We start from the raw sequence: 25,184 nt of genomic DNA, 5'->3' as shown, positions 1-25,184 counted from the left end.
AAATCAGCCACAATCGTCCCAGTGCCGAAGAAGTCTCCCATCAACAGCCTAAATGATTACCGTCCCGTGGCCCTCACTCCGGTAATCACGAAGTGCTTCGAGAGATTGGTCCTCCAACACATCAAGGACTATCTCCCTCCAGACTTCGACCCCCACCAATTCGCCTATCGCCCAAACAGATCCACAGAAGACGCCATCACCGTAGCTCTCCACTCTGTGCTGAGCCACCTGGAGCAGGGGCAGAGCTACGTCCGGATGCTCTTTGTGGATTACAGCTCAGCTTTCAATACTATCATTCCGGACATTCTCATCGACAAACTGGTCACTCTCGGCCTCCCCACTCTCACATGTGCCTGGATAAAGGACTTCCTCACCAACCGGCCCCAGGCTGTGAGACTCGGCCCCCACCTCTCCTCCACTCGCATGTTGAGTACCGGCTCCCCACAGGGCTGTGTGCTAAGCCCCCTCCTATACTGTCTCTCCACCTACGACTGTAGTCTGGCCCACAACAACAACCGCATCGTCAAGTTTGCTGACGACACTACAGTAGTCGGACTCATCTCAAGGGGAGACGAGGCAGCCTATAGAGAGGAAGTCCTGAAGTTGACAGCCTGGTGCTCAGAAAACAACTTGGCTCTGAACACCAAGAAAACAAAAGAGCTCATTGTCGACTTCAGGAGGCACAGCACCGACTTAGCCCCCCTATACATCAACGGCGAGTGTGTGGAGAGGGTCTACACATTCCGGTTTCTCGGCGTCCTCATCTCCGCTGACATCTCCTGGACAGACATCACAGCGGTCATCAAGAAGGCTCAGCAGCGGCTGCACTTCCTGAGGGTCCTCAGGAAGCACAACCTGGACTCCAACCTGCTGCTGACCTTCTACCGCTCGTCCATTGAGAGCCTGCTGACATACTGCATTACAGCATGGTACGGCAGCTGCACCATGGCAGACAGGGAGAGGTTTCAGAGGGTAGTTAGGGCAGCACAGAAGATCATTGGCTGCCCTCTCCCCTCCCTGATGGACATTTACACCTCCCGCTGCCTCAGCAGGGCGAAGAACATCATCAAGGACAGCTCCCATCCTGCATTTGGCCTGTTCGACCTGCTGCCCTCAGGGAGGCGCTATAGGTGCATCAGAACAAGGACAAATAGACTCAAGAACAGTTGCTTTCCAAAAGCCATAACCTCTCTGAACTCACACATGCACTGACTTCACAGCCTAACCCCCGGACTTCCATCTATCCACCTACTGGAATTTGTACTGTAACTGTAATTTTTAATATGTGCAATAACCCATACTGTATATAGGAATCCTATTTATTCACTCTATTCACCCATTGTCTTTTTATAGATATATATATAGCACCACAGAGCTGTGCACCTTATCCCCCCCTCCCCCGTTTTGTTTTGTTTTTTGTTTTTTGTTTTTTGAACTAATTACATGTCTGCACTGAGTACGAGCTGCTTTTAATCTCATTGTACATGTGTATAGTGACAATAAAATGGCATTCTATTCTATTCTATTCTCTTCCCTCTCCCCCTCTTCCCTCTTTCCCCTTTCCCCTCTTCCCTCTCCCCCTCTTCCCTCTCCCCCTCTTCCCTCTCCCCCTCTTCCCGCTTTCCCCTCTTTCCCCTCTTCCCTCTCCCCCTCTCCAATCTCTCTCCACCCCCCTCTCCCCTCCCCCCCACCTCTACCACCCTCTCTCCTCTCTCCCCCCTCCCTTCTACCCCCATTCACCCTCCACTTATTCTCCTCCCTCTCCACCCTCCCCTCCTCAACCTCTCCCCCTCTTCTCTCCCCGCTCCACCTCTCATACTCCTTTTCTCTCCCCCTCCAACTCTCCCCTCCCCCCTCTCTACTCTCTCCCCCTCTACTCTCTTTCCCCTCTATTCCCTCTCTCTCCCCTCTAATCTCTCTCTCCCTTTTACTCTCTCTCTCTTCGCTCTAAGCTCTCTCTCCCCTCTAATCTCTCTCTCCCCCTCCCTCCCTTCCACCCCCTGCTTTTCCCCCACTCCCCCTTCTCTCTCTCCCCCCTTCTCTCTCCCCCTCTCTCCCCTCTAATCTCTCCCTCCCCCTCCCTCCCTTCCACCCCCTGCTTTTCCCCCTCCCCCTTCTCTCTCCCCCCTTCTCTCTCTCTCCACCTCTCTAACCTCCTCTCTCTCCCCCTCCTCTCTCCCCCCTCCTCTCTCCCCTCCAATCTCTCTCCACCTCTCCCCTCCCAATCTTCCTTCACCCTCTCCCCTCCCCTATCTCCCCCCTCTCCTCTCCCCCTCTTCCCCACCCCTCTCTCCCTGCCCCTCTCCTCTCCCCTCCCCCTCTTACCCTCTACTCTCCCCTCCCCTTCTCTACCCCCTCACCCACCCCTCTCCCCTCCTCCCCCCTCTACCACCCCCTTCCCCAATCCCTCTCCCCTTCACCCTCCCTGCTCTCCTCCCATCCCCACCCCCATCCTCATCCCCCTCTCTCTCCCCCTCCCCTTCCCTCTCCTCCCCTTCGCACTCTCTCCCTCTCTCCTCACCCCTTCTCTCCTCCCCCTCTCTCCTCGCCCCTCTCCTCACCCCTCCTCCTCCCTCTCCCCTCTCCCCTTCCACCCCCACACATCTCTCCCCTTTCCCCTATCCCTCTCTCCACCCCTCCCCACCACTCTCACATCCCCTCCCCCACCTCTCCCAGCTCCTACCCCTCTCTCCCCTTCCCCTCTATCATCCCCCTCCCCATCCCCCACTCTCCCTTCCCCCCTCTCCTCCCCAATCTCTCCCCCATCTCCACCCTTCCTCTTCCCCCTCTCCTCCCCCCCCACTCCTCCCCCTCCTCTCCCCATCTCCTCCTCCTTCCTCCCTCCCCCCTCTCCCCCTCCAACCCCCCCTCCAAACCCACTCCCCTCATCCAACCCCCTCTCCCCTCCTCCAACCTCCTCTAGCCCCCTCCCTTACCCCCCACTCCCCCTCCTCTCTCTCCCACCTCCTCTCCCCACCTCCTCTCTCCCCTCTTGCCCCCTCCTCCCCTATCTGGTACGTTGAGGGAACGGGACCCAGCGGTCTCCTCTCGCCCACCCTGTCTATCCCTCCCCCCATCCCCCCCCCCCCCACTGCGCGCTGGGGGAACCGACCCAGCGGGTCTGCACTTGGTCTAGTATGGTTTAAATAGACTGCATCACGGAAATAGGCTCCCCATGGTGTAATATTGGTATTGGACACTAGATGGCGCTTACCTTTTCGATCTCATTTTCTAATTAGTTTAATTAATTAATGTGCAACTATTGGCACTGACGAGTTATGACTTCCTTCTCAATTATATTTCATCTAAATCTGTGCAAAATGTAATGTGGTTCCGAGACATGGGTCACGGAAGTTGATTTATAGGCACATTTTTGATGCTGGGCCCACAGCTATAGGATGTTTGGCCTTTACTCTCCTGACTTGATGGATGAATGGGCTGAGCGTGCGCGCTCCCGATGTCGGCGGCGGCGGCGGCGGCAACGCGCACGTACGGCCGCCCACGCCCACAATGCCGCGCGGCCGCGCCGACGTCACAGCCGCCCATCAGGGTGTTGACTCCGAAACAAAAACAGAGCGAAGGAGGGAGAGAGGGAGAGAGAGAAACAAACAAGCGGCAGCGGCGGCGCCGAGCGCAGCCATTCGCAGCCCGGCCCAGCCCAGCCCGGCCGCCGGTGGGGGTGGCGGTGTTCCATGTCCAGCCGCCTCACCACCTGCACCGTCTCAGGTGAGCATCTGTTCCCCGAGGCAGGAGCGGAGCGGGTTACCCGTGCGTCGGGCCTGGACCTGGACGGCTGTCAGCGCGGCTCCGCAGCGGACTCGAGCTCCACAGCCTCGCGATCCGGGCCTGGAGACGGTGGCGGGGAGAAGGAGGGGAGAAGGAGGGGAGGGCGGGTGGTCGGTCTGCGGCGAGGCGAGGCGGTCGAGACCCCCACCATCGACGCTCAGAGTGAATGGAGCCCCGACCCTCCGTTTGTGCGAGGGCAGTGCAGTTGTGAGGTCTGTCCCGGGCAGGAATGACTCAGCTACTGAGCGGGTTCACCTTCACAACCTTTATCAACAGTCAAAGTTTGTCAGCTTTGTCACTGCAATGTGTGTGGTTTCATCTTGCGGTTGGTGTGTGTGTAACGTTGAACAGAAATCGTTTCTTGTACTCGGGCAGCTATTTAGTTGTGTATGCAAGTCTAGGTTGTGGCTAGGAATATATTGATTGCTAACTCTATACTTGTTCTAATATTTTCTTGTTAGTTGTTTGAGCATAAAACAAATTGCTGGTGGAATTCAGCGGGTTCAGCGGCATCTGTCAAGGGAAATGGACAGACAACGTTTTTGGGGTGGACCCTTCTTTAAAGTATGAAGAAGTGTCCTGAAAAACCGGGTGCTGCTCAGTTCCTCCGGTATCTACAGTCCCTTATGTCTCCTGTCAGGTATTTGCCCTGTTTTGCTTGTTACTGTGTGGGATCCAGCAGTTTGATTATTCAGCACGAAAGTTTAAAAGTGGAATACAAAGTTATGATGATGTATCCATTCGGTAGTTACCTCTGGTTGTGTATTTATTAGCAATCACAAGGTATCAATAGACAATAGGTGTAGGAGTAGGTCATTCGGACCCACGAGCCAGAACAGCCATTCAACATGATCATGGCTGATCATCCATTCAGTGTATCCTTTCAGTGTGGATGCACTTATTATGTTCCAAATGGTTATGGATGTTTAAAAATGTATATATTTTTTAACCTTGCTATATATATATACATACAGGTGGTAACAGTGACATTTTTACATATTCTGGTATCCCCTTATCTGTACATTTCATTCATTATTTCCAGTTTTTTAACTAAAATTGTTCACCAATCTCAGATCCTTTTTGAAGTTAATGAGCTGAAGCGAGCTGGATAACATCACAATGCCTTTGCTCCTCGCGGCAAGCTGCGCAGAATTTTCAACGTGCAGCCACGAGCTGCGAGTTACGTGGACCAGCCGCCCTCTTCCTCCCCCCCCAGGGCTCTGGATTAAAGCCGTTGAACACGTGCTCAAGTCGTGCTGTGCGCTCCGCTGGCCTCCTCCAAGTTCTACAACATGGCGGCGGCGTTCGTTATCGCGGCGCGGGGAAACGCAGTGGAAAAGTGGCCGTGGCGGCCGTCATAGGGGACAACCTCCTCTCCGTCTCCCCCGACTGATCGTCTGTCACGCTGTGGGTGCGCTCACCTCCTCTCCGTCTCCCCCGCCCGACGTCTGTCACGGTGGTGGGTTGACCATCCTCAGATCACTCCGGGCCACGCTCTGGTCCACGCTGGCCACAGCCTAGCTTGGGCCCGGCGCCCAGTGGGGAGGCTTCTGCTCTATGACCTGGGGAGGTGCTACCTCTACCAGCCCTCCCCTGTGACGCTGCCCCCCCCCACCCCTTAATCTCTACCCCCCTCCCTCTGCCTCTCCACTCCCTCTCCATCCCCCCCTCTCTAGCCGCGCCTGCGCAGTTGGGGGTTATGTGTGAGTGGATCTGGCGGGAGATGGTATAAAAGGAGCGAATGAATAATATTAATATAATATCAAGGGGGGGATTGTGTGTGCATGAGGTGGTTAGTGTGTCTGTGTGATGTCGAAGGGGACGGGACCCAACGGGTCCCCCTTGGTATATATGTGTGTATGTATGTGTACACACACCACACACGGAGATATAGATATGGAGATAGATAGATAGATATATATTTATTAGAAATGTGATTGAGTATGTTGGTAGGAATTGAGTTGATGTACATTAGATCTGTGTGTCTGGGTTAGAACTTACCTTTTTAATTGTCTATTTTAGTCAAAGTGTTAAGAGACCTACAGTGATGGTTCAACACTGGATCTCATCTTAGGAAATGAGATTGAGCACATACTGAAGTGTCAGCGGATGAACGCTTAAGACTAGTGACCATAGTTCTATTAGTTTTAAAGTAGTTGTGGAGAAGGATAACACTGACCCATGTCAAGATCTGAAATTGGATCGAGGTCGAATGTGAAGGCATTAGATGAGAACTTGCAGAGGTCAATTGGGAGGACCTGTTTGCAGGCAAGGATACGGTTGGCAAGTAAGAAGCTTTCAAAAATGAGAGAGCAAGAGTTGGGGCAGTGTTCTGTTGTTAGGGTGAAGGGCCAGGCTAGGAAGTTTAGAGAACTCTGGTTGACACGAGGTATAGAGGCTCTGGTCAGGAAACGGGAGGCATGGGTCAGATTAAGGCAGGGACAAGTGAATCTCTCTTCAAGTATCAGAAGTATAGGAGGTCACTAGGCAATTGCAAAGGGCAAAAAAAAAAAAAAAGAGGCCAAGTTCAAGTTCAAGTTCAAGTTAGTTTATTGTCATGTGTCCCTGTATAGGACAATGAAATTCTTGCTTTGCTTAAGCACACAGAAAATAGTAGGCATTTACTACAAAACAGATAAATGTGTCCATATACCATGATATAAATATATACACACATGAATAAATAAACTGATAGTGCAAATAACAGAAAGTGGTTGGTAATAATCAGAGTTTTGTCCGAGCCAGGTTTAATAGCCTGATGGCTGAGGGGAAGTAACTATTCCTGAACCTGGTTGTTGCAGTCTTCAGGCTCCTGTACCTTCTACCTGAAGGTAGCAGGGAGATGAGTGTGTGGCCCGGATGGTGTGGGTCTTTCATGATACTGCCAGCCTTTTTGAGGCAGCGACTGCGATAGATCCCCTCGATGGAAGGAAGGTCAGAGCCGATGATGGACTGGGCAGTGTTTACTACTTTTTGTAGTCTTTTCCTTTCCAGGGCGCTCAAATTGCCGAACCAAGCCACGATGCAACCGGTCAGCATGCTCTCGACTGTGCACCTGTAGAAATTAGAGAGAGTCTTCCTTGACAATCCGACTCTCCGTAATCTTCTCAGGAAGTAGAGGCGCTGATGTGCTTTTTTGATGATTGCATTAGTGTTCTCGGACCAGGAAAGATCTTCAGAGATGTGCACGCCCAGGAATTTGAAGCTCTTGACCCTTTCAACCATCGACCCGTTGATATAAATGGGGCTGTGGGTCCCCCTCCTACTCCTTCCAAAGTCCACAATCAGTTCCTTGGTTTTGCTGGTGTTGAGGGCCAGGTTATTGCGCTGGCACCATATGGACAGTTGCTCGATCTCTCTTCTGTACTCTGACTCATCCCCATCAGTGATACGCCCCACAATAGTGGTGTCGTCAGCGAACTTGATGATGGAGTTCGCACTGTGGTTCGCTACGCAGTCATGGGTATAGAGTGAGTACAGCAGGGGGCTGAGCACGCAGCCTTGAGGTGCTCCCGTGCTGATTGTTATTGAGGCTGACACATTTCCACCAATACGAACAGACTGTGGTCTGTGGACGAGGAAGTCGAGGATCCAGTTGCAGAGGGATGCGCAGAGACCCAGTTCTGCGAGTTTGGTAACCAGTTTGGAGGGGATGATTGTGTTAAATGCCGAGCTGTAATCAATGAATAACAGCCTGACATATGAGTTTTTGTTGTCCAAGTGGTCCAGTGCGGAGTGGAGGGCCAGCGAGATCGCATCCACCGTTGATCTGTTGTGGCGGTACGCGAACTGCAGTGGGTCCAGGTTTTTGTCGATGTAGGAGTTGATTTGCTCCATGATCAACCTCTCAAAGCACTTCATCACCACCGCCGTTAGTGCCACTGGTCGATAGTCATTGAGGCATGTCACCTTACTCTTCTTGGGCACCGGTATAATTGATGCCCTTTTAAAGCAGGTGGGGACCTCAGACCTCAGAAGTGAGAGATTGAAAATGTCCGTAAAAACTCCCGCCAGTTGGTCCGCACAGGTTTTTAGAACACGGCCGGGTATACCATCAGGACCAGGTGCTTTGAGTTGGCAGGCAAGGTAAAGGAAAATCCCAAGCGATTCTGTAGGTATATTAAGAGTAAAAGGGTAACTAGGGAAAGGACAGGTCCCCATAGATCAGCAAGGCTGACTTTGTATAGAGCCACAAGAGATGGCGGAGGATATTAAATGAGTATGTCTCACCCATTTTTACTGAGACGATCCTGGAAACTATAGAATCGAGGCATAAGAGTTTTAATGTCTATGATCGGATACAAATTGCAAAAGAATAAGATTGGAGGTTTTAAAGTACATTAAGGTGGGCAGGTCCCCAGGGATTGACCAACTGCAACCTTGTACTTTGTGCAAAGCTTGGAAGGAAATTGTGGAAGGCCTTGAGGGATTTACATCGTGTTTAGCAACCGATGAAGTTGCAGAACAATGGAGGTTAATAAGAGTCTTGACATGAAACATGACCCATTTCTTCTATCCAGAGATACTGCCTGTCCTGAGTTACTCCAACATTTTGTGTCTATCTTTCGTGGTTAATATACTATTGTTTAAGAAGGGCACCAAAGGCAAGCTAGGGAACTACAAGCCAGTGAGATTTGTGTCAGTGGTGGGAAGGTTTAGTTCCGAGATACAGCATGGAAACAGGCCCTTTGGATCACTGACTCCACACCTGCCCTGTTAGCGCTAGTTCTATGTTATCCCACTTTCCCATCTGGTCCCTGCATATTAGGGGCAATTTCACAGAGTCTGGTTGACCTACAAACCTGCATGTCTTTGGGATGTGGGAGGAAACCAGTGGAACATCGTCACAGGAAGAACATGCAAACTCTACATAGACTGTATGCTAGGTCAAGTTTAAACCCGGGTCTCTGCCCCGCTGAGGCCACTGTGCTGTCCTGTTGTTGGTGAGGATTCTTGGGCAGTCTCTGCCAGCATTTGGATAATCAATGACTGATTAGGGATAGGAGAGCTTTGATGTGGGAAATAGTATCTCATCAACTTTTTTATTTTCTGTGAAGAGGATTTATAGGGGATATGAAGTCTATGTGGACAAATGCGGGCTAGTCTGCAAGTAGAATGCATGGATTCCTTGGTAAGCTAGCCAATTGGATTGAAAATTGGCCTGGAGGAAGTAGTCAAAGGGTGGTTGTGGAAGGTTTTTTTTCTTATTGGAGGCCTGTGAGCAGTGGAGTGCTACAGGGTTTGCTCCATGGTCCTCTGTTGTTAGTTATCCAAATTGTTAATGGAGACAACACAATTAACATTGTCACCAAAATTGATGGTAGAGTGGACAGGGAGGAAGGATATCCAAGTTTACAACAGGTCTAGATCAGTTTGGATGGTGGGCAAAGGCATGGCAAATAGAATCTAACTCTGACAAATGAGAGGCATTGCACTTTTGTATATCAAACTGAGGCAGGTGTTGCATAGTAAACTGTCGAACGCTGGCGAATTTTGCACAACTGCGATTTGAGTGTACAGGTGGCATGGTTTCCTGAAAGTGGCGAGTCAGGTGGAATTTGTAGTGAAGAAGATGCTTGGCACATTTGCCTTCATTGGGAAGGGGATTGAGTACAAAGTTGGGATTTCATGATGCAACTGTACAAATTGTTAGCGGTACCACAGCTGAAATACTATGTACAAGTCTGATCGCCTAGCTATGGGAAGGATGGGAAGCTATGGGAAGGATCCATAAAATTGGATAGTTATATGGATGGGAAAGGAATGGAGGGTTATGGTCTGAGCGCAGGTATATGGGACTAGGGGAGATTATGTGTTCGGCACGGACTAGAAGGGTCGAGATGGCCTGTTTCCGTGCTGTAATTGTTATATGGTTATATGATGTAGTTGAATTGGAAAGAGTGCCGAAGCAATGCACCAGGATATTACCTGGGCTTGCGGGCTTCAGTTATAAGGAGAGGTTGGTTAGGCTGTGATGTTTTCTCGTTGGAGTTTGAGGGATGACCTGATTTGAAGTGCACAGGATTGAAATGGATAAAGTGACCGCTCAGTCTTTTTTCTCAGGGTAGACATTTCTGAAACTAGAGGGCACAGGCATAAGGTTAGAGGGGGGAGATTGAAGAGGGGCCTGGGGTGGGGGCGCTCATCGCTCGTAGTACTCTTGCGTCAGATAGCATGGAAACAATAGCTTTTCACTGTACGTCTGTACACCTGACAGTAATAACCCAATACCAACTTGGATGGCAAGGATAAGGTGAGCCAAGGGGCCTGTACAGCTCTATCATTTCAGAACTGGCCTGAAATGTCGTCTGTTTATTTCCTGTTGCAGATGTTGCCTGGCCTGCTAGGTTCCATTAGCAGTTTGTTTTTTGCTCAAGGTTCCAACATCTGCAGTCTCTTGTCAATCCTCGAGAAAATTTATCTCACTCTTTTAAGCAGTTGGCACAATTCAGTGTGATGATGCAATATATGAAAATCTGCCTTTGTCCTGTGACCCTTGTCCAAAGGAACTGCCTAGTTCCCTGTTGAAAACACATAGCTGTCAACATTTCCATCCAGTAGATTGCTGCTCTCTGGCAAATAAGGCCAAATGTTCAGTCCTTTCATATTCTCTTCATAGTTTTTTTTTTTTAAAAGGTTGACATCCACAAAGTCTCAAAACCTGTTTTGTGCACACGGATCAATTCTGTCCAACCTTTCCTCGTTCATTATTTCTGTAAGTCAATTGTTTTTTTAATGGAACCAGATTTTCTTTAATTTGTGCAATAGTGCTTGAGCAACATGGACAATTTGATGTGGATGTACAGACCTTTGTAGTAGCATTTAAGTTGCATCTTGAAAATGTCATTCAGTCAACACAGCAATTTGCAGTAGTATCTGAAGCAGTGCATTTAATGTGCTCAATGCACTATTAACAGCTCTAAACTTTCGTGTGTTATGATGTTAATTAAATAGCCGTTAAAACTGTCAATAGACCTGACTTTAAAATTATTTGCTAAAGTACTGTTCAAAGGCTACCGTATAAAATTAAAGCTCACAGGTGTTGACTAGCATGCTAGCATGGGTAGGCAATTGATTAAAAGATTGCAAAAAAAGAAAAGATGGTTATGTTCATTTTGTGGACAGTGAGGTGCATCAGGAATAGTTAGAGTCATCAACTTTACACAATTCAACGATAAGCATGCTTTTAAAAATCAGTGTTTTCAACAAAATATCTTTGTGTTTAAATGTTACAGCAGGTTATAGTTACTTTTAAAATTAGACTCGGCATAAATGCTCGAGAAAACATGAAGCAGCTGTTTTCTTTCTGCACAAGCTGTGGACAGACCTGGTGCTTGACTCGCTGCATGTATTGTAAAATGGTTGGGTGATGATAAGGGGTTGTAGATACCTTTTGTTTTTACCAAACGTGTGCTTCATGAACACAGCAATGGGTTGTCATTTTTGCCATCTTTCCTCAGTGAAAGACATTTTTGTACAATAAGCACTCTCTTTAACGGAGCCTTTTAGAACGGATTTCTGTTATAGCGGGTGGACCTAGCGATGCTACCTCGAGCACACAAAGTGCAACTTGAGCGCCTTTCTTCACCAGCTGCAGGACGATCCAGTTGACATGATTGTTGTTGCGGCTCGTGTTGTAGCCGTTGGCTGGCTCCGTTCTCTTTAGGTTGCTCTCAACAACGGGGATGCACTTGGTCACCGTGGGTCTCACTCCCCTTTCGCCAGCTGCAGCTTTTTCTCGTTGGCTGTTGCTTTGTCCACTTCCGCCTCCTCCTCCCCACAGAGTCACTGACATACTCCACCCTGGAAGATGTCAGCGACTGCAGGGGAGGAGGAGGAAGCTGTGATGGAGGGGGGAGTTGCGGAGCAGGCAAAACAGCGGGAGGAGGAGGTGGCAGTGGAGTGAACGAGTGGACAAAGCGATGGCCTACAGGAAGAAATTGCAAATGTCGTTGGCAGCGGCCTGAAGAAAGTGCTGTCAGCCAAGGGACTACATTGAGCTGTAACCGCAGCTGTGTCAACTGGACGGTATGGCAGCTGGTGAAGAAGGACTCGCTGGTGCAGACCAGTGGCATTGGCTCCTAGTTTTAAGGTGAAACGACAGTGACTCAGCAGACTGAATCGGTCTGAAGAACGGCCCCGACCTGAAACATCACCTATCGAGGTTCTCCAGAGATGCTGCCTTACTCCATCACTTTGTGTCCTTTTGTGTATTAACCAGCATCAACAGTTCGTTGTTTCTACTACATACAACGATAATACCGTTCTCTGTTATAGCGGACAATTGGCAATAACAGACACCACTCTTCTCCCTCATGGTCTAAAATGAGAGTTTACTGTAATTAAATGGATACTCAACAGTCATCTTTTCATCTACATTTGTGTATGAAATTAAGCATTGTCTGAAAGTGAGCTATGATGAGAGGACAAACTGGAAGAGATTCAGATATGTTAATAAGCAAATGGGTGGAACATTTTCTAAGAGAGCATGATGTGAAATTGTGAGCTTATTCAGTTTAATTGGAAGAATAGAAGGGTAATTTATGAGGAACCATGATGGTTCACAAAATGTACTAAGCAAATGTGCAATATAACCACCAACAAGAAAGGCAAAGAAGATAGTTTGGCCACCTTTAATGCAAGGCAACTGGAGTAAAATAACAAAGTGATCCTGTAACTACACAAGGCAGTTTTGATATCCTTGATTTCAAGGCGATTCTTTTTTGTTTTCCTTTGACGATTGCACCTTTTCATGAAATGTGTTTCCTGAGAACGAAAAAGAGTGAATTATGATCACTGGAATCCAAAATAAACTGGCATTTTTGTTCTTAACCTTTTAGCCTGTCAACATTCAATTCCATATTGGTGGCACAGTGGGGCAGCAGTAGAGCTACTGTCTCTCAGTACCAGAGATCGAGTTAGATCCTGACGGCGGGCGGTGTCTGTACGCAGTCTACACATTCCCCCTGCGCCCTTGTACGTTTTTTTCCAGGTGCCCCGGTTTCTTCCCACATTACAAAGACGTGGAGGTTTATAGGTTAATTGACCTCTAAATTTGCCCTAGTGCGTAGGATACAAAAGTGGGATAACATACGGCTATGGGTGATCGATGGTCGCATGGACTCTGTGGGACAAAAGGGCCTATTTCCACGCTGCATCTAGAACTAAACTAAGAATAAGGGGTGATCTTATCAAGACCTATGGAATTGAATGCTTACAGGCTATTTTGTCAGGCTAAAAGGTTGAGAACTGGAAAGCCCAGTTTCACAATGTTGGATTAGATTGATATGGGAAATTTCTGTATGAAGAAAGTTTAAAATCTTTGGGATTCGCTACATAAGAATGGTGTGGTTGTTCAATTATTGTCTGCAATTAATGATGAGGTTGATAGTCTTTTGGTCTATTAGGGATGCAAAAATGTACAAGGTTGGCAAGAAAATGTTCTTGAGAGATGGGATCAGCCTTCTGAACCACTCATCTTATTCCTGGAGGTGCTGCCAAGTAATCTTCCTCATAACTTTATCTCATTGATTACTTTGTCATTATACTTTAATGTCATTGTGCACTACTATCAAGAGAGTCATGAGTGTTTTATTGTCATGGGACCCAGATAGAACAATGAAATTCCTACTTGCTGCACCACAACATAATATGTAAACATAGTACACTGTAAACAATATGATAAACAAGAGACCAAAAAAAGTTCAGTGTACACACACACACACCCGTAGTGCAACAATAATAATAGTCTATTGAAGTTCAGACCTTATTTGAGGTTGTAGTGTTTAATAGCCTGATGGCTGTAGGGAAGAAGCTGTTCCTGAACCTGGACGTTACAGTTTTCCGGCTCCTTTACATTCTTCCCGATGGCAGGGGTGAAATGAGTGTGTGGCCAGGATGGTGTGGGTCTCTGATGATGCTGGCTGCCTTTTTGAGGCAGCGATTCCGATAAATCCCTTCGATGGTGGGGAGGTCAGAACCGAAGATGGACTGGGCAGTGGTCACAACTTTTGCAGTCTTTTCCGCTTCCGAGCGTTCAAGTTGCTGAACCAGGCCATGATGCAACAAGTCAATGTGCTCTCTACTGTACACCTGTAGAAGTTCAAGAGAATCCTCTCTGACATACCGAATCTCCATAATCTTCTCAGGAGGTAGAGGGGTTGATGTGATTTATTTATAATTGCACCAGTGTCTTGGATCCAGGAAAGATCTTCGGAAATATGCACGCCCAGGAATTTGAAATTTTTGACTTTCTTTGGGATTGTGTGTCCTCCTCTTTCCTCTTCCAAAGTCCACAATCAGTTCAGTGGTTTGACTGATATTGAGAGCCAGGTTGTTGGGCTGGCACCATTTGGTCAATCGGTCCATCTCACTTCTATACTCTGACTTGTCATCATCTGTAATTCGTTCAACAAGGGTGGTGTCGTCGGCGAACTTGAAGATGGAGTTCGCACTGTGTCCGGCTACACAGTATAGAGTGAGTAGAGCAGGGGGCTGAGCACGCAGCCTTGAGGTGCTCCTGTACTGATTGTTAATGAGGAAGAAGTATTTCTGCCAATTCGAACAGACTGTGGTTTGTGGATGAAGAAGTCGGGGATCCAATTGCAGAGGGATGCGGATAGACCCAGTTCCGTGAGCTTGGTAACCAGCTTTACAAAAAAAAAATCTAATAATTATTCAAATATTAAAATAATATGTACAGTAAAAAACAAAACAGAACCCACCACCAGAATACACGACAAACGATAAACCTTTATACAACTATCTTGTACTCCTTGTCAAGGATGCATTCAACCCCCTGCGGTGCCCAGCGGTCCCGGAAATCCCCCAGGGAGCCCATGGATAGTGCGTAGTCCCTCTCTAACATCACCCGGGCACGGACGTAATAATAACCAGCTTTTTTTTTTAAATCAAAAATATTTATTCAAATATTAAAATAGTATTTACAACACAATAAAACAAAACTGAACCTACCACCATAGTACAAGACAAAACAAATATACCAAGTAAACTACTAAACAACTATATCACAATCCTTGTCCAGGATACACTCAACCCCCCCTCGGTGTCCAGCGGTCCCAGAAACCCCCCAGGGTGCCCGTGGACAGCGCATAGTCCCTCTCCAGTACCACCCGGGCGCGGACATGATAACCAGCTTAGAGGGGATGATGATATTGAATGTCAAACTCTAGTCTATAAACAACAGCCTGACGTAAGTGTTTTTGTTGTCTAAATGGTCCAGTGCGGAGTGGAGAGTCAGTGAGATCGCATCCTCCGTTGACCTGTTGTGACGGCAGGCGGACTGTAATGGGTCGAGGTTCTTGTTGAGGTAGGAGTTGATATGCACCATAATCAGCCTCTCAAAGCACTTCATCACCACGGACGTTAGTGCCAATGGTCGATAGTCGTTGAGGCACGTCACCTTACTCTTCTTGGGCAAAGGTATTATTGATGCCTTCTTAAAGCAGGTGGGAACCTCAGACCTCAATATTGAGAGGTTGATAATGTCTGTAAAAGCTCCAGCCAGGGTCTGCACAGGTTTGGAGAACTCAACCAGGTATACCATCAGGTTCAGGCACTTTCCGAGGGTTCACTCCCCCAAGGATCTTCTGACGTCAGCCCCTATGACTGTAATACCATCAGGGCATATGGGGGCTCGGGAAGGCACATCGGTGTTCTCCCTATCAAAGCGTGTGTAGAACGCATTGAGCTCATCAGGGAGTGATGCTTCGCTGTCGCTTGAGCTGCCTCCTGATTTCGCCTTGTAGGAGGTGATGGCATTCAACCCCCGCCACAGTTGCCAAACATCCGTCTCATCCTCCAGCTTTGAGCGGAAGTCCCTTTTGGCCTTTTTGATGGCCTTGTCATAGGTATGTTGCAAAGCCTACCTGAAGCGTCTTTGAAAATCTGCCGCTGCCCGTGTGCGCGATTTTGGCGCCGTTTAGAGGGGGCGGGTTTAAAACGCGATTTTCTCTAGGCTGTTCAAATCGAAGATGTTCAGCCTAGTTAATTATTAACGAAAAATCGCTGGAAGACCCCGTCGCAAAAGCTATTATTAGTTTTAAAGGCCTCGTATAATAGTTATAGTAGTTTAAAAATCAATCTCTAAACCCGCGACCGCCACCAACCGCTGGGTCTCATAAAGCAAATAGCAGAAGGTGGGTTGTATATTTTTACATTAAAAAGGGCTTCTAAAGGTCCCTTTATACAAAGTTTAATATTGCGAGTAGCTCAATTTGGGCCCATTATATCGCGCAGTATTTTTCTCGGCATTTGGGGCACAAATCTACCGCAATGTGAACGTTCTAAACCAGCGCGTTCCACAGGGACCCACTGGAAAGCTGATTTAAATGGGCATTTATTTACAGCAATTGAACACTAAATTCCTTCCATTTGGTCTATAAATTAATGTAAATGAGATTTAAAAATCATGTTTTATTGTGAATTATTTGTGAATATTATTTGGACATTTAGGCTATTTAAAAATGTTAATCATTTATTAAGAAATGGATAGATGTTTAGATCTAGTAATTGAAGTCTGAAATTAGCTACCATTAGGTAACTAACTAATTATATGCTTTAATTTCAGGTCATCCAAGTAAGATTATTTTATATTTGTTTCAGAATGCTTCAATCTATGATAACTGAAAATTTCACTCAGTTCTCTTAATTTTTAAGAAAGTTATCGGCTTTTGACTGTTCACGATCACAGCTTTTTTGATATATCCATAGAAAATCAATAGGGAACAAGATGCTCATTTCCCAGTATGAAAATGGCCATAACTTTTTAAATACTTGAGATATGAAAGTGAATTAGGTGTCAAATTAAACTTATTGTTATGCTTTATCTGATGGGATAAATTGCAGACTTGATTTTTAAAATCTCAAAATTTTGTAACATTGCTACTTGTCAAGGTTGTATCTGGACTTCTTATTGACCTCTGCATCACCAGACCTGAATGCCCTGGATCTGGTCTTCAGAAGATTGCGGATCTCCTGGTTCATCCAAGGCTTCTGGTTAGGAAACACTCTGATGGTTTTTGTAGGAACGCAGTCCTCCACACATTTGGATGATCAGCCATGATCATATTGAATGGCAGTGCAGGGCCGAATGGCCTACTCCTGCACCTATTTTCTATGTTTCTATTTCCTTATGAAATCTGTAACGACTGGCTAATTCATTCCGGCCCGTTGCACAGTCCTTGAACATTGCCCAGTCTACTGACTCCAAGCTGTCCCGTAGTTGTTCCTCTGCCTCCCCAGACCAGCTCTGTGCAGTCCTCACCTCTGGGGGTGCGCTCTTCAGCTGCTGCCTGTATGCAGGAAAAAGCAGCACCGCTGAATGGTTGGATTTCCCGAAGTGAGGGCGAGGGATAGAGCGATAGGCATCCTTGATGGTCGTATGGCAGTGGTGCAGGGTGTTTAATCCTCTGGTGCTGCAGGCGACATGGTGGTGGTAGTTTGGGAGTGATATTTTTCAGGTTGGCTTTGTTGAAGTCTTCAACTATGATGGTAAAGGCTTTGGTGTATGCTGACTGGTGCTTGTTGACCACGGCGTGCAGCTCCTCAAATGCTAGATGGACGTCTGCCTGGGGTGGGATATAGACTGCGGTCAGGATGATGGAGGTGAATTCCCTCTGGAGGTAGAAGGGGTAGCACTTCACCTCCAGGTGCGGAGAGCAGGAGTTAGACAGAACTGCCACGTCTGAGCACCACGAAGGGTTGACCGTGAGGCAGATGCCCTCACCTCTCCCTTTCCCAGATGCCTGCGTTCGATCCATACGATGGATGGAGAAACCTTCAGGCTGGACAGCTGAGTCTGGGGAGCTAGGGGTGAGCCATGTCTCTGTAAAACAGAACACACAGCATTCCCTCAGCTTGCTTTGATAAAGCAGCGGTGACCTTGTCCTGCACTTTATTTTCCAGTGATTGTACATTGGCTAGTGGGATGGTAGGGAGGGGGGGTCGTAGTGCCCTGTCCTTCAGTCTGACTTGTAGTCCTGCCTGCCGGCCCGCCACGTTTCTGGACACGATGGAGGCCTCCCCGGTGTTTCCAGGTACAGTACTTACTGTTCCTGCGATCCTCCACCAGGTCGGGGATTCACTTAAAGTCAGCAGCTCCTTTGCTGCCGGTAGATCGCAATAGCGCTAATGCGTTAAATGCAGTAGCAGTTTGTCAGTTGCAGTCCTGGTTTCTGCTCTTTCTTTTATACAGATAAGCTGAAAACTATTATATTTGATGGTTTTATGCAGTGATGCTGGCAACATGTCGCCACAGACAGGCGCCATCTTGAATCGAGTTTCAATCTTGCACCATTGTGTTGTTTTGTGCTTGTTTATTATAAATACTAGACCAAGTGGGACCCGTTGGGCCCTGTCCCCCAATGCGGGGGGGAGGGGGGGTGCGGCGACACACGGGAGGGCTAGCCCCCGAACGCGGAGTTGGTGCTCACCCTGGAGCCAGGTTCAAAGTTGGCTTTTTAAAAACTTTAAATATCAATAACTTGTGAAATATAACATCAAATCTGAAGGACACTTGACAAGTCCGACGACGGGAAAAATCTGAGTAAGGTGGTCCAAAAATTTCAGCGCTGCCAGAAGAGTCATCCCCCTCAAAGGCAGTTATTATTTTCAAAGTTGGCTTTTCAATTAACTACTAGACCAAGTTCAGACCTGTTGGGTCAGCTCCCCCAATGAATATTCCACCACTCACGCATAGCCCCCAACTGCGCAGGCCCGGCTAATTTTTCCTCATCCCCCAGCATTGCCTCCTCCTCTTCACCCTCCCTCTTCAATCCCTGGAGAGGGGGGGGGGGCAGAGAGGGAGGGGGGCTAGAGTGGGGGGGAGTGAGGGTGGAGAGGGAGTGTAGACGTGGCAACTACCCTCCCTATCCCTCAATCCCCTCCACTCTCCTTCCTCACCTCCCCAGTGGGACCATCGTCGCGAGGCATCACCGCCGCGGTCTCGTTGCCTCCTTAATGGCCAACGTAAAACCCCAGCCGGGGCGACGCGGGCAGAAGCGTTAATTTAACGTTAATTTAAATGCGACTCTCCTCTGACGTCACTGAAAGCTGGTGCCTCCCCCCCCTCCCCTGTGACGTCTCTCGAAGCGGGTTGAAGGACATTTGCCGTTTAAAAACTTGGTTTTAGTTTTTTTTTTAAACGCTATAACTTGTGAAATATAGCATGCAACTATATTGACGGGGTTAATGTGATAAATAATCTGTGAAAAAGTTAGCGCGTAGCATTTTGAGGAAGATACAATGAAGACAGACACACACACTTTTATAGCGATGAAAAATTGAGTGCTCGCAGTTGAAATACCAATCTTTTATCATAGGTACCAATGTCTAAATGTTACTGCAATCTTAGTTATATTTCCACCAATAATAATGTTTTTTTATAGCACTGAAAATTATAATCATCTCGCCTCATTATAAAGTAAAATACTGGTGGTTATGGTGTAGAAAAGTAAATAGTTATGATCAAAGTAGTAGATCATAGTGGGAAAGTAAATGCGACCAGCAGTCATGGACTTTAATCTGTTGAAAGGTTATAGACAATAGGTGCAGGAGTAGGCCATTCGGCCCTTCGAGCCAACACCGCCATTTAATGTGATCATGGCTGATCTTCCCCAATCAGTACCCCGTTCCTGCCTTCTCCCCATATCCCCTGACCACTATCTTTAAGAGCCCTATCTAGCTCTCTCTTGAAAGTATCCAGAGAACCGGCCTCCACCCCCCTCTGAGGCAGAGAATTCCACAGGTCACATCTCTCTGTGAGAAAAAGTGTTTCCTCGTCTCCATCCTAAATAGCTTACCCATTTTACTGAAACTGTGGCCAATGGTTCTGGACTCCCCCCAACATCGGGAACATATTTCCTGCCTCTAACGTGTCCAAACCCTTAATAATCTCATGTGTTTCAATAAGATCCTTCTAAACTCCAGAGTATACAAGCCCAGCCGCTCCATATTCTCAGCATTTGACAGTCCCTCCATCACGGGAATTAACCTTGTAAACCTACGCTGCATTCCTTCAATAGCAAGAATGGCAAATTAGGGGACCAAAACTGCATACCATACTCCCGGTGTGGTCTCACTAGGGCCCAATACAACTGCAGAAGGACTTCTTTACTCAACTCTTGTTATAAAGGCCAACATGCCATTCGCTTTCTTCACTGCCTGCTCTACCTGCATGCTTACTTTCATTGACTGATGGACAAAGACCCCCAGATCCCATTGTACTTCCCCTTTTCCCAATTTGACACCAGTTAGTGACGAGATAAGAGACTTTTTCAAAATGTTTTCTGTTTTCCTTCAACAAGTAGATTGTATGTGTTTTTTGGTACAACGGCTTTACATAAGAGAAGAGGATAACATTGCAGGCAATTTAATTTGGTATGTGGAAATGCTTCTGAATTTGAGATCAAATTTGTGCTTTTAAAAATACAAATGCTGGAAACACTCAGTGGCATCTGTCAAAATAGAAACAGTTAACATTTCAGTTGAAATAGGCTAAGTTGCAACTTTGCTCTGAAGGAAAATGACATGCTGTTCCTCAACCTTGCACTGGAAGCTGAAATTGACCCTGTGGATTAAAAAATAGTCGGTATATTTATTTGGCTTGTCCAAATGGTACAGAAGAGTTGAGACCAATATAGATCAGGCATCTGATCTAACGCTCAGGAATGCAAGAGGCTGAAGAGAGTGGTGGATTCTGCCCAGTCCATCATGTGTACAATCCTCAATATAAACAACATCTTGCAAGCAGGAATTTCATTGACCTTATACCTTGGCATACGTGCATATACCAATAAACTCTGTTTGAAGTGATGCTAGAGGCAGATACAGTTGCAGCATTTAAAAGATAATTGGGTAGGTGCCTGGATAGGAAAGAGGTATAGGGATATGGGCATTATGTAGGCAATTGACATTCGTATAGATGGACATCACAGTTGGCATGGATGAGGGGCTGAAAGGCCCTTTTTCTGTGCTGTGTGATTCAGATTCTCTATGATATGCATAGCCATGCACAGGGGGCGCTGTCCTGTGCATGGCTGCCCAGCCAGCAGCTGTCTGTCTTTTCATCTTTTTATTTTTTATTTTAGTTAGTTAAGTGTTTTGTTTGGAGGTCTAGACTTTTTTATGTGGGGTGAGGGGGGGGGGAAAGGGGGAAACTATCTTTCAGGGTCCCTACCTGGTCGGAGAGGCAGCTTTTCTCCTGTCTGCAGCTTCGACCCGTCCTCGCGGCCTACCAGCGGGCCTGGAGCGGCGTTTCCTGTCGGGGACCGCCCAGAACCTCGGCTTTGGCGGCGGCACAGCGCTGGAGCGCTATCGCGGAGCGGGCGATGCCTTGCCCGGGTCGCCGCGCTGGAGCTCCGGTGAGCTGAGGATCGCTGGGGAAAACATCGCGGAGCTGCGGGACTGTGGAGTGACCAGCTGCGGGCGGCGGCGCTGAACTTTACACCGGGAGCCTGGGATCTCTAGATGAGATCGCCAGTTGTGGAGCTCCAACCGGCACGGCCTTGTTGGCTTGGGAAGCCGCGGCCTCCAGTGCAGAAGCGGCCGTTCCAGGGTTCCCAGGCCGCTGAGAGGACTCTCCCGACGCCGGAGCAACATCACCCGGCGAGAACGGCCTGGAACATCGGGCCTCCGTAGAGGCAACTGTGGAGGCCTCAATAGGCCTGACTATGGGTGAACTGGGGTTGGGGACTGGACATTGTGCCTTCCCTCATAATGGGAACCATTGTGGGGGAATGTTCTTTATGTTTAAAACTCTTATTAATGTTATGTCTGTATTCCTTCTTTATGTGCTGCAAAATGGCAAGAAGCATTTCACTTCACTACACCTAGGTGTATGTGAATGTGACCAATAAAATACCTTTGATATGCACAAAATGCTGAAGTAACTCAGCGGGACAGGCAGCTTTGCTGGAGAGAGGGAATGGATGACGTTTTGGGTCCAGACCCTTTGCTGTCTGAAACTAAACCAGCATCTGCAGTTCCTTTCTACACATTTCATCTCTGATATGCATTCTCTTGACCTAAAATTTCAGCTGATTGAATGAAATTTGGCATATTTGGGCCTAACCTATCTCAAATCAGTAAGCTTCCTGTAGGCTAGAATGTTCTTTCTCGCTATCAGGTACGGTGCCAATTTTGGTGTGATCGGTTAACAGCTATGTACCTGCATTTAAATCATGTGGTTTACTTGAGCTGAGCTCTCACAAATTATTCTGCATATTACCCTCCAGCTACTGTTTCACTTTGATTGGTGTGCCAAATTGGACTTTGTCTAAGGCTTTACTGGTATTCTAACATATGTCAAATAATTAATGCTTCATCAACACCGAAAGATATACTGGATGAATTAGGCCAGTCAAGCTGCACCTGTAGCAAAAACAAAATTAAAATCAATATTTTGGCTTGGCAATCCTCCTCTGAATTGGGGGAAAGTAGACCTCTCGTCACCGGGACACATGACCCCTCTAAGAGCTGAAGGTTATGTATAGTGCGTGGCCCACCAGCCGGTGCCGCCACAGGGATTTCAAATGGGAGCTTGGGGGTGAGGTCGTACACCATAGAAAGAGGCCCGTCTTGTCCATACCAACCAAGATGCCCCACCTACGCTCGTCCCACCAGCCCGCGTTTGGCCCATATCCTTCTAAAACGTTCTTATTCACGTACATGCCCAAATGTCTTTTCAATGGTGTTATAGTATCTGCCATCTCCCCTGGCAGCTTGTTTCATATACCCATCAACCTGTGTGGAATAAGGTTGTTCTTCAGATTCCTATTAAATATTTTTTCATCTAACCTTAAACCTATGTCCTCTGGTACAAGACGCACCAGATTCCCCTACTCTGGGTATTCAAAGTGAAGTGCAAGCCAAAAGACTATCTATATAGAGACGGTAGCCAAAAATGCTGGAGAAACTCAGCGGGTGAGGCAGCATCTATGGAGCGAAGGAAATAGGCAACGTTTTGGGTCGAGACCTTTCTTATAGAGAGAAGTTAAGACCGATCAGCTGATAAGGAGCATTCAGAAGAAACAAGGTGAGAAAGGCACACAAGTATAGTAATGGGATACGATGAGTGAGCAGTTTACCTTGAATTGGAAAATTCAGTGTTCAGTGCAAAATGATGAGACTGAAGATTTTGATCTTTTAAATTACATTGGGATTCAATATGGCAGTGAAGGAGGCCACCAACAGGCAGGACAGCATGAGGGTGTGATTGATAATCAAAAAGCCATGCAACAGGAAGCTCAGGATCACCCCCTGTGGACTGAGCGCAGATGTTTCATAAAGTGATCACCCAATCTGTTTTGTTTCTCTAGTGTAGGCTGCATTTAGAAAACGGCTATGATAAATGAAATGTTAACAACATTGGTTAAGCCAGTGTCATGTATCTTGTATTACATGTAACATGGTGTTATTAACAATAAAATAACATACAGTTATCAGTGATACAACAGGGAAGGTTAAATGCTGCAGCAATTTATTATTGCTATGTGTACCTTTAGACAAGTGGAGGATAGGGTGAGAATGGCACCAACATATATAGAAAAGATCTTGCTGTAGGAAGATGTAGCATGGCCTTTTCCATTGAAATTGTCTACTTACTAAAAGACACTTGTAATGTTACTGGCAGGAAACACATGCTGACGAGCCAAGACATTGGCGAAGGCATCCTAAAAAGTATCCCTTTTTTTGAGAAAAAAATAAGGAACAAGGAATGAGGAAGAACTGATAATTAAAGTAAATTGGTATATTGATTAATCACATTGGCTGGGACGAATGCATTTGAAAGTGAAAACAGAATTTCATTTTAAGATTTGACATTTTTTAAATTGGTAAATTTAAATAATCTTATATTCAGCAGGTACTTAAAGATACATATGAAATCAATGCTGAGATGCATGGAATATGTGCAACAGAGCAAATGGATTGTCCCAGAAATTGACAACTCTTGATATATATGGTAAATCTGCACATGATGTGCTGCAAAAAAAGAGAAAGATTGAGTTGTAGGTGGTTTTCATATCATGATGTCTCAAAGCTGCATCTGTTGCCATTGCGTTCTGTTTTAAATATAATTAGGAGAGACGTTTCATGGATAAGATGAATTCTACAAGGCCACATTAGAAGCTAGGAAAGTGTACGGCCTAATTTAGTGGAGTGGTGTCACGTCCTTTGGACAGGCATATGGTTTTGTTGTTATATCTGGGAAATGTTATTTCCAAGTGGGAGAGAATTCGGATGTAATAGTGAATTATGTTGATTAGACTGAAAGCTGCACGAGAAATATAGCAATGAATGAAAGAACACTAGGTAAAAGGCATAACAATTTTGTGCACAACTTTATTCGAATTTTGGTTCTGCAGCGATTGAAGAATATCTGTACATTTAAGTAACTTGCAGCTCACTTGGATGTGCATTAACATAATCTAGCGTACTAGTTTGAAATGTACTCATAAATGTACTTTTTTGTTAATAGGAGATAAATGACTGAAGTGAAAAAGCAGACGAATGTAGCGGTGGCACCATGAAATTATATGTATTTCTGGTAAATACTGGAACTACCCTTACATTTGACACAGAACTTGCTGTACAGACGTAAGTACAAATGTTCAGAAAGTTTTCCGTGAATTCTGTGTGCATTTTCTCTGGTCTGTGTGGTGATTTTATAATTGAAACATAATGCATAGCTTTTTGCAATCTTGACAACAAAATTTAACACAGTTTTGAAGTTTTAATTTTTACAGAATAATTTGGTTATTTCTTTACCAAACACTTAAAGAACAAAAACATCTTAGACGCAGAGAATCAATTGAGGTGCCCATGGAATTGCACTTACTAGTGATCTGGTAATATTTAAAAAAAAATGAAGCATGATGTAAGCATTCTCTGAATCTTTATTGCTATCATCATGTATTTAATGATCATGCTCGGATCAATCGATGTGAACTCTCATGTTGAGAATTGTAGCCTAACTAAACTGACTAATCCACCCTTGTTTTCCAAACTACACAAGTATTGCAAGACTTGTCAAAAGAGCAATTTTTAATTTGTTTCCACAATATGTGGTAGTAAAGCCTTTCAGAGTGGAAAAATGATTTCAAAATGAGTTTCTACATTAAATTTTCATTTAAAGCGAGATGTTCTACTCATCTAGATTAAGCCTTTTGTTTTTGTTTGTTTCAGTATTTGCCAAAACTTAAATTAATCTTCTTGGCAAACTGTTATAGGGACTTTTTTTCTTTAAAATGTGGCCTGTTTTTGAATTATTCCATTGAGAGCTCAACCAGAGGAACAATCATTACTTTTGAGTAACAATCTGTAATTAAAGAACATTGAACAGTTTATGTTAAATTGAGTTTTATTTTAATGTGATTGGA

The 25,184-nt window shown here is 46.3% G+C and overlaps 1 protein-coding gene across 6 annotated transcripts in view; it reads left to right on the top strand.

The window, feature by feature from the left end:
• Positions 1–3,538: 3,538 nt before the first annotated feature.
• The window catches only part of rb1cc1 (RB1 inducible coiled-coil 1), a 164,141-nt gene continuing 142,495 nt past the window's right edge, over positions 3,539–25,184 (top strand). For 3 of the 6 annotated variants that reach the window (XM_033019722.1, XM_033019721.1, XM_033019718.1), the window contains exons 1-2: positions 3,540–3,726; positions 24,284–24,402. In XM_033019722.1, the coding sequence (XP_032875613.1) occupies positions 24,332–24,402 (71 nt within the window). In that variant the 5' untranslated portion in view covers positions 3,540–3,726; positions 24,284–24,331. Of the gene's footprint in view, positions 3,727–23,686; positions 23,768–24,283; positions 24,403–24,553; positions 24,683–25,184 lie in introns of those variants that run through there. The other 3 variants (XM_033019723.1, XM_033019719.1, XM_033019724.1) reach the window with 3 other exon arrangements.

Source organism: Amblyraja radiata, chromosome 4, assembly GCF_010909765.2.
Source record: "Amblyraja radiata isolate CabotCenter1 chromosome 4, sAmbRad1.1.pri, whole genome shotgun sequence".
In the NCBI taxonomy this organism is placed as follows: domain Eukaryota; kingdom Metazoa; phylum Chordata; class Chondrichthyes; order Rajiformes; family Rajidae; genus Amblyraja; species Amblyraja radiata.
The sequence above is the reverse complement of the archived record's forward strand: the minus strand, read 5'-3'. Positions and strand labels throughout refer to the sequence as shown.